The sequence below is a fragment of the Euleptes europaea genome, chromosome 17 (genome assembly GCF_029931775.1).
Source record: "Euleptes europaea isolate rEulEur1 chromosome 17, rEulEur1.hap1, whole genome shotgun sequence".
Lineage (NCBI taxonomy): Eukaryota > Metazoa > Chordata > Lepidosauria > Squamata > Sphaerodactylidae > Euleptes > Euleptes europaea.
The window spans coordinates 21,024,059-21,034,191 of NC_079328.1; the positions used below are offsets into that span (position 1 = coordinate 21,024,059).

General features: G+C 54.2%; 1 protein-coding gene across 1 annotated transcript; it reads right to left on the reverse strand.

The window, feature by feature from the left end:
- Positions 1-1,235: 1,235 nt before the first annotated feature.
- LOC130488675 (potassium voltage-gated channel subfamily A member 6-like) lies at positions 1,236-4,533 on the reverse strand. Its single transcript, XM_056862314.1, is given in 3 exon segments — positions 1,236-2,932; positions 3,586-3,687; positions 4,467-4,533. Coding segments are annotated over 3 exon segments (1,866 nt in total).
- Between the last annotated feature and the right edge of the window lie 5,600 nt (positions 4,534-10,133).

Genomic DNA, 10,133 nt, shown 5'->3' on the forward strand with positions numbered 1-10,133 from the left:
TTGGAAGCCGAACTGGCTTAGAAAGGCGAGCCGCGCGCACACACACAGAATAAGGAATTGCTACGCTTGCTTTGACTACACCTTCTGACCGGGCAGGCCAAGACGAGTCCAACCCAAGTGGCAGTACAGGTGGCTCCAAGAAAACTGGGAAATCCGCCCTCTTGCCCCCTGGGGCAACAGGGTCTGTGACGTGGGGGCAACTGATTCCAGCCCCCTCCATTCTCCCCAATTGCATTCCCTTTTCCCCTTAGCTCCCCTATCACAAAAACATCCTTTCATTTGCACGCAGCAGGGGGGAAGGGACTTCCACTGAGAAAACTCTTGAGGAGCTCACATGACCCCAGACCCTGTTGTCTGAATGGTCATTCCCTCCCCACCCACCCTTTAAGCCCAGTATTCCTGTTGCCCATTTGTTAGCATGGAACATAGTTTACAATCGGGAAAAACGCCCAAGACAAAATGCGATTTCCCCCACGCTTGCCGATTGAGAGATGCGCGCGTAGGGTGTGGAAGGCTGGCAACATTAATTTTCCCAGATGCCCACAAGATTGCCGGCCTTGCTCCTGGGCCAGCTGCAGACATTGGGGCTGTCTGGTGGCCACCCGGCGGGTGCTTTCTCACCCTTGTGTGTTTGCAAGAGAGCAGCTCCACAGGGCACAGGTCCCAAATCAAAGGGAATCTTGTCAGCTGGCTGATCCCCCTACGGCTACAGGACAAAGCTGCGCGGTGCCTGACGCACAGTTTCCGTTACTCAACGGGCACATCACAGAGGCTAGGACTGATCAGGCAGCAAAGGAGACAGTGTACGATCTCAGACAGATGTGTCTAAAGCCTGTACCGGCGATCCCTAGACAAACTGCATCCTCGCCTCGGCTTTCCGCTTTTGTTTGTAGATAAGAAAAATTTATCCGGCGGGCAGCTGCTGCAAAAAAAAAAGGTTCCCACCTCCAGAAGACAATGACCACATGACAGGTGATTGCCCCACGCCTGGGGCAGAGGAGCAAATAATCCATTGCAGAAGCATCTTCGGCAGAGCCAACCCAGGTCTTAAATCCAAGTGGCTTTTTGTTCAGAGGAGCGTAAATAATTTTCAGCCACCCGGACCTGGTGCTTTCGTTGTTCCTCTGCTGAGAAAACAGAGGAGTTCAACTGTGGTCTGAGGAGCCTGGAGCCAGCTGGCCTCACCAGATGGAGCTGTCGAGGTCTCCGAGAGACCTTGGCATCCTACGAACCAGTCAAACTTCCGTTAGCAATTTGTTCTCCTTATACGCCTGGTTGCCTGCTGGAATGAAGTTGGAATATTTCATCGATTCCAAGTCTTCCGCCTCCAGAAAGTCAGACTTGCTGAGCGACGGGCTGCTCTCCCCTTTCCTGGGCTCCGAGAAAGGCGACTGTTGTTGGCCGCAGGTGACGTGAGTGTACTGGGCCTGCTCCTCCTGGTCCGTTTCTCGGTGGTAGAAGTAGTTGAAGTTGGACACGATGACGGGCACCGGCAAGGCGATGGTGAGCACGCCCGCGATGGCGCACAACGACCCGACGATCTTGCCCCCGATGGTCATGGGGTACATGTCCCCGTAGCCCACCGTGGTCATGGACACGACCGCCCACCAAAAAGCATCCGGGATGCTCGTGAACAAGGAATCCGGGTCGTCGGTCTCGGCGAAATAGACGGCGCTGGAGAAGAGGATCACCCCGATGAAGAGGAAGAAGATGAGGAGCCCCAGTTCCCGCATGCTGGCCTGGAGGGTCTTCCCCAGGATCTGCAGCCCCTTGGAATGCCGGGAGAGCTTGAAGATGCGGAAGACCCTGACCAGGCGGATGACCCGGAGGATGGCCAAGGACATGGCCTGCTGCTGGCCCCCGTTGCTGGAGCTGCCGGGCTGCTCCTTCTGCTGCTGCTCCTGGGCCAGCTCCGTGCCCAAGGTGATGAAGTAGGGGATGATGGCCACGATGTCGATGATGTTCATGATGTTCCTGGAGAACTCGGGCTTGCTGGGGCAGGCGAAGAAGCGCACCAGCAGCTCGAAGGAGAACCAGATGATGCAGAGGGTCTCGATGAGGAAGAAGGGGTCCGTGAAGAAGGGGCTAGCGCTCGCTTGGGGCAAGGCGGGCGGCAGGGTCCCCGCCTCCGGGGCCTGCGGCAGCGAGATGAGCGGGTCCTCGTCCGGGAAGTCCTGCCGGAAGCCCGCCGGGGGCCCGTCCCGGAAGCTCCCGGAGGGCCCCTTGCTCTCCTGGCGGAACTCGGGCAGGGTCTCCAGGCAGAAGATGACGATGGAGATGAGGATGACGAGGACGGAGACGATGGCGATGCCCCGGGCCGGGCCGGAGCTCTCGGGGTACTCGAAGAGGAGCCACACCTGGCGCTGGAAGAGGGGGCGGGGCAGGGGCCTCTCCTCCTCCTGGATGAAGCCCTCGTCCTCGCGGAAGCTCTCGATGGCCTCCTGGCCCAGCTGGTAGAAGCGGAGCTCCTCCAGGAAGATGTCCAAGGGCACGTGGACGGGCCGGCGCAGCCGCCCCCCGGACTGGTAGTAGTAGAGGATGGCGTCGAAGCTGGGCCGGTTGCGGTCGAAGAAGTACTCGTTGCGCAGGGGGTCGAAGTAGCGCACGCGGCGGCCCGGGTCGCCCAGCAGGGTGTCCGGGAAGGCGGCCAGCGTGCGCAGCTGCGTCTCGAAGCGCAGCCCGGAGATGTTGATCACCAGCCGCTCGCTGCTGCAGCAGCCGCCCGCCTCGCCCTCCTCGCCCTCCCGGCCGGCCGGCTCATCCTCCGGCCCCCCGCCGCCGCCCAGCCCCGCGGCCTCCCGGGCTGCGGCCAGCGCCGGCCGCCCCTCCGCCCCCCGCATGCCCCGGACGCCCCCCGCGCTCGCCCGCCCGCCTCCCCTGCTCGCGGCCGGCGGGGCCGCGCGTGTCCTTGAAGGCGCTGCTGCTCCTGTTGCTTCTCCCGCAGACGCCGCCCTCTCGCCTGCCTCCCCTTCGTCCCTCCTCCTCCTCCTCCTCCTCCTCCCTCCACCTCCTCCTCGGCCTCTCGGACTCCCCCCGCCCGCTCGCTCGCCCGCCGTTCCGGAGCTTGTGCCTGCTCGCCCGGCCTCGCCGCCCGCTGGTGGGAAGGATGCGCCAAGGGAGCGGGGAGGAGGGTCCCCCCCCCCACACCCCGGGGCATCCGGGCTGACCCTCGGACCTGGTCGGCGGCTGCTCGCGGAGATGAGGAAAGGGAGCGGTGGGGTGGGGACCTCAGGGGCTATCTAGTCTGACCCTCGGACCTGGTCGGCGGCTGCTCGCGGAGATGAGGAAAGGGAGCGGTGGGGTGGGGACCTCAGGGGCTATCTAGTCTGACCCTCGGACCTGGTCGGCGGCTGCTCGCGGAGATGAGGAAAGGGAGCGGTGGGGTGGGGACCTCAGGGGCTATCTAGTCTGACCCTCGGACCTGGTCGGCGGCTGCTCGCGGAGATGAGGAAAGGGAGCGGTGGGGTGGGGACCTCAGGGGCTATCTAGTCTGACCCTCGGACCTGGTCGGCGGCTGCTCGCGGAGATGAGGAAAGGGAGCGGTGGGGTGGGGACCTCAGGGGCTATCTAGTCTGACCCTCGGACCTGGTCGGCGGCTGCTCGCGGAGATGAGGAAAGGGAGCGGTGGGGTGGGGTGGGGTTACCCCAGGGGCATCTGGTCTGACCCTCGGACCTGGTCGGCGGTTGCTCGCGGGGATGAGACAAGGGAGCGGAGAGGTGGGGCAGGGCGGGGTTCCCCTGGGGCATCTAGTCTGACCCTCTGGTTGGTTGCTGCTCCGAAAGATGAGAAAAGGCAGCAAAGATATGGGGTGAGTGTGCCCCAGGGGCATCTAGTCTGACCCTCGGACCTGGTCGGCTGTTGCTCGCGGAGATGAGACAAGGAAGCAGAGAGGTAGGGCGGGGCTTCCCCTGGAGCATCTAGTCTGACCCTCGGACCTGGTCGGCTGCTGCTCCCAGATATGAGAAAAGAGAGCGGAGAGGTGGGGTGGGGACCTCAGGGGCTATCTAGTCTTACCCTCTAACCTGGTCGGCTGCTGCTTGCGGAGATGAGGAAAGGGAGCGGAGAGGTGGGGTGGGTACCTCGGGGGCCATCTAGTCTGACCCTCGGAACCTGGCCGGCTGCTGCTCGCGGAGATGAGACAAGGGAGCGGAGAGGTGGGGTGGGGACCTCGGGGGCCATCTAGTCTGACCCTCGGACCTGGTCGGCGGCTGCTCGCGGAGAAGAGGAAAGGGAGCGGAGAGGTGGGGTGGGGTTACCCCAGGGGCATCTAGTCTGACCCTCGGACCTGGTCAGCTGTTGCTCGCGGAGATGAGACAAGGGAGCAGAGAGGTGGGGCAGGGCGGGTCTTCCCCTGGGGCATCTAGTCTGACCCTCGGACCTGGTCGGCTGCTGCTCCCAGATATGAGAAAAGAGAGCAGAGAGGTGGGGTGGTGACCTCAGGGGCTATCTAGTCTGACCCTCTAACCTGGTCGGCTGCTGCTTGCGGAGATGAGGAAAGGAGCGGAGAAGTGGGGTGGGGACCTCGGGGCCATGTAGTCTGACCCTCTGACCTGGTCAACTGCTGCTCCCAGAGATCAGAAAAGGGAGTGGAGAGGTGGGGTGGGGGTGGCCGAGGGGCATCTAGTCTGACCCTCTGTTCTGGTCTGTTGCTCCCGGAGATGAGAAAAGGAAGCGGAGAGGTGGGGCGGGGTTACCCCAGGGGCATCTAGTCTGACCCTCTGACCTGGTCTGCTGTTTCTCCCGGAGATGAGACAAGGAAGCAGAGAGGTGGGGCAGGGCGGGGCTTCCCCTGGGGCATCTAGTCTGATCCTCTGGTTGGTTGCTGCTCCCAAAGATGAGAAAAGGCAGCAGAGATATGGGGTGGGTGTGCCCCAGGGGCATCTAGTCTGACCCTCTGACCTGGTCAGTTGCTGCTCCCAGAGATGAGAAAAGGGAGCAGAGAGCTGGGGTGAGGGTACTCCTGAGGCATCTAGTCTGACCCTCTGACCTGGTCGGTTGCTGCTCCCGGAGACGAGAAAAGGCAGTGGAGATGTGGGATGGGGACCTCAGGGGCCATCTAGTCTAATCCACTGGCAAAACACACCTTGGTAAGAACAGAAGAGTGCTGCTGCTGCAGGGTTGGATCAGATCTGTAGCCTTCCAGCTGGTTGCCACAGATTGCTCAACTGCACACCAGACCCTGGCCACACCAGGACAAAGAGACCAGTCAGGCGCTCACTTGCCTGACCCTAACCATGTGCAAAGAGAAGTAAGGCCTGGTTGGCTCAAGGTGGTTCAGTGCTGGGGTAGCAGGACAGACTTCATCCTGTAAGTGGGGCGCTCTTTGGCATAAAAATGCACCGCCCTGCAAGTGGAAAGCTAGCACAGCAGGGAAGATAACTTTGACCCCTCCCCAGCTTGCTGTGCAGGTTACCCATTTGTGAGGAGCTTTTCGCCGAGGAGAGCTCTTCCAAAACCAGTCTGCAGCGTTGCGGTCCATTTTACCCCCTCATTCTCTTGTGTAAATCATTCTTGTGCCTAAAGCAATTAAGCAGGCACAGGGTTCCAGTTTTGGGGAGGGCCGTGGCTCAGTGGTAGAGCATCTGCTTGACATGCAGAAGGTCCCAGGTTCAATCCCCGGCATCTCCAGTTAAAGGGACTAGGCAAGTAGGTGAAGGGAAAGACCTCGGCCTGAGACCCTGGAGAGCCGCTGCCGGTCTGAGTAGACAATACTGACTTTGATGGACCACGGTTCTGATTCGGTGTAAGGCAGCTTCATGTGTTCATGGTTTCACTGTGTGTGTGTGTGTGTGTGTGTGTGTGTGCGTGTGTGTGTGTGTGTGTGTGTGTTAAGTGCCGTTAAGTCGCTTCCGACTCATGGCGACCCTATGAATGAAAGTCCTCCAGAATGTCGTATCTTTGACAGCCTTGCTCAGATCTTGCAAACTGAAGGCCGTGGCTTCCTTTATTGAGTCAATCTTCCTCTTTTCCTGCTGCCCTCCATTTTTCCTCAACTTTTCATGGTTTCACTAGCGGCAGGCAAAAAGTGTATAAGAAGAGCGTGCTTCCAAAAACATTCCTCCAGTTCCCCAACATCCCTGCATATCCTTAAGGGACAGAAGAGAACGGTTGCCTTGCTGGATCGAAGCGCACAGTTGTCTCTGAGAAGCCCACAGGAAGGGCGTGAGGTTCACGGGCAAAGCACAGCAAACGTCTGTCTTCCCCAGCATGTGGGATTCGGCGGCATCGCTGCTTCCGAGGTTTCACGTAGCTAATATAAGCTAATAGCCATTAATGGACTTATTGGCTGAGCAGCTGTCCAATCCTTCTTTAGGCTGTAGAGCAATGGTACATGCATGTCGGCGTCTATACACTGCCCAGCACAGTTCTCGTAATAAATAATAGCAGCAATGGTCCTTAATTTGATTTTGAAGCACACCTCTCCTCTGGCATCCGATGGACTGCCAATGTCCCACCAGAGCATTGAGCACTTTCATAGAATCATAGAGCTGGAAGGGACCCCCAGGGTCATCTAGTCCAATCCCGTGCACAATGCAGGAAACTCACAACTACCTCCTCCACACACACCCAGTGACCCCTCCTCCATGCCCAGAAGATGGCCAAGATGCCCTCCCTCTCATCATCTGCCTAAGGACATAGAATCAGCATTGCTGACAGATGGCCATCTAGCCTCTGCTTAAAAACCTCCAGGGAAGGAGCACTGACCACCTCCCGAGGAAGCCTGTTCCACTGAGGAACTGCTCTAACTGTTAGAAAATTCTTCCTAATGTCTAGATGGAAACTCTTTATATTTAATTTCAATCTGTTGGTTCTGGTCTGACCTGGGGCAACAGAAAACAACTCGGCACCCTTCTCTATATGACAGCCCTTCAAATACTTGAAGATGGTTATCATATCCCCTCTCAGTCTTCTCTTTTGCGCATGCCAATGAATGCACTTTCAGTCCACTTTCAGTACACTTGAAGGTTTGTTTGCAAGTGGATTTTGCCAGTTTACAGGGTATAGTCCAGCTTCAAAGTGCATTGAAAGTGGATTGAAAGTGCATTATTCAGCATGTGTGAATGTAAGAGTGTCTCTGCCTATACATAAAATGCTTTCTCAGCACTGATCAGTTTTCTGATCACTTTTATCACCAATCACACTAATGAATGGTGAGAGGAAAGGCTTTCTCCCATATTATTGTAATTTATCCAATTAAGCTGATTGGCAGTAGATTCGGGACTGCAAACAAAAAAACCAAGGTCTCACACAAGGTGTAATTGACTTATGGAATTTGCTGCCACAATGTTTGCTTAGCTTGCTTTTTAATACTTTTAGACAAATTAATGGCAAATTGTTCTATCAGCAGCTATTAGGGATGATATCTGGTGGCACCTCCACAGAGGCAGCATGCCTCTGAACACCAGGTGCTTAAGACACAGAGCCCTGACCTGGATAGCCCCAGGCTTGCCTGATCTCATCAGATCTCAGAAGCTAAGCAGGGTCATCCTTGGTTAGTATTTGGATGAGGAATACCACAGTCGTGACATGGAGGCTGGCAATGGCAAACCACCTCTGAATGTCTCTTGCCTTAAAAACTCTACGGGGTTGCCATGAGTCGGCTGTGACTTGACAGCACACACACACACACAAAAGACACAGAGGGAATTGTCTTAGGTTTTACTTCCTGCTTTTCATCTTGCCAAGGCAACTGTCTGGTAGCAGGTGGCAACAAGAAAATACCCCTTGATCTTTTCTTGCAAGAAACATCTTATTCTTATCTTAGATTTCATATAGCACGCTCTGCGTGTTCAAAGAGCTTAGTGTGCATGATCTCAGTTATCCTTCCAAGAGCTCTGGAAGAGGAAGAGGAAGAGTTGGTTTTATATGCTGACTTTACCACTTAAGGAATAATCAAACTGGCTTACAATCACCTTTCTCTCCCCACAACAGACACCCTGTGAGGTAGGTGGGGCTGAGAGAGCTCTAAGAGAACTGTGACTAGTCCAATGTCACCCAGCAGGCTGCATGTGTAGGAGTGGGGAAACCAACCCAGTTCACCAGATTAGCCTCCGCCGCTCATGTGGAAGAGTGGGGAATCAAACCTGGTTCTCCAGATTAGAGTCCACCGCTCCAAACCACCACTTTTAACTGTTGCACCACGCTGATAATTCAGTATTTTATAGCTGTGTCCATCACATTTACATCTTGGTCAAACATTCACAAAGTAAGCTCAAGCCCTGCCCAAAGTGAAAATCAGTGGATTTTTAAAGGATACAGAACACATGGAAGCGACCACATTCACCCTATTTTGAAAAGGTCAGGAACGAAAATGAACCTGCATGTTTTGTATGACGTTGGAATGGGGTGGGGGAAGGCAATCAGGGAGAATTGGATTCATTTATAGTCCACTTTTCTCCCCAATGGTGACTTGAAGTGTCTTAAGTCATTCTCCTCTCCTCCATTTTATCCTCACAACAAACCTGTGAGGTGGTCTAGTCTGACCCAAGAGAGAGAGGGAGAGTGATTGACCTGAGCAAGTTTCCTTGGTAGAGTGGGGATTTGAACCCGGGTTGCCCAGATCCAAGTCTGACGCTACTAATAGTTCCAGTGGGGTAGCTGCATTAGTTTACGGTAACAAAACAAAACAGAAGTCCAGTGGCACCATAAAGGCTGGCAACCAGTTGCAATATTTCACTTCAATGTATTTATTTAAAACATTTCTATGCCTCCTTTCTACCAAACACTAGCTCCCCAAGGACTATGGTTGGGTGAGAGATAATGGCTTATCTAAAGCCGCTTGGCCCATTCACAACAAACATACAGGAAATGTATTAAAGTCATCTCAGACCACACTTCATTTGTAAACAGTCATTTCCTGACTCAGGATCTGAGATCTCAGACATCTTTATTGAATTTGAAATAACAGTTGTCATGGAGGTACTTAATATCTGCAAGACTGGCCATTCACGGGGAAGGTGGGGAGGTTTGTTTTTTTAATGGAGCACAAGGTTTTTCTGCTATGAGCCTGAGATTTGGGAGGGAGGCTTTCTTGGATGAAGGGTGCAATCCCCACGTATGCATCCCAGTTGGTGATGGGAGGTTACATTTGGAAATGTGTTTCCATTGAAATCAATGAAATGAGTGGCCATAATCTTCTGTCTGGCCACTTCCACAAGGGAGGATTTGAAGAAGAAGAAGATTTGGTTTTTATATGCTGACTTTACCACATAAGAACAAATCAAACCAGCTTACAATCACCTTTCCTTCCCCTCCCACAACAGACACCCTGTGAGATAGGTGGGGCTGAGAGAGTGTGACTAGCCTGAGGTCATCCAGCTAGCTTCATGTGTAGGAGTGGAGAAACAAATCCAGTTCACCAGATTAGCCTCCGCCATTCCTGCGGAGGAGTGGGGAATCAAACCTGGTTCTGCAGATCAGAGTCCACCGCTCCAAACCTCTGCTCTTAACCACTACACCATGCTGGTGTAAAGCACATTACATTTGTCACTGCTGCAAATGCAGAGGCATGTCCTTTGGTGCTGGAGCTTCTGAGCATGAGAGTTTTCTGTGGTTGTCATCACTGTTATGATCATTCACCACCCTTTTGGAGGGTAGGGATTCTTCAAGCATGTGCTATAGCAATATAACACTGTAAGAGTTCTATTAAAATTTGAAGAAGAGGTGATACAAGCACACACTTCTCATTCAGGATAGATAAACATTGAATTTTTCAAACTTTCCAGACATTTAGCTGCAAAATAGACAGGTTTGTTTACACAGGTTAGTTTACACAGATGAATGTCTCCAGCCACTCCTCCTTCAGGATTATACTCTTCTTCCAACTTTGAGCAAGTATGAACCTTGCCAGTGTTAACAGCATTAAGCCCAAATTCATGGACTTCTTTAGGGAGGAAATCCACACAATTAGGGGATAATGGTAACTCTATCCTTATGCCTTGAGAGATCACTTTAGCAATCATATTCCAGTATTCTACAGCTCTACTGCATTCCAGCCATACATGCATAATTTAATTTTGATAGCAGTGTGTGTGTGTGTGAGGGGGGAAATCAGGAAAATTCGGATTCGGGTTTAAATGGCCTTTTTTATTTGGGAAAACCCGAATGCCAAATTCCCCTATACCGGTATAGG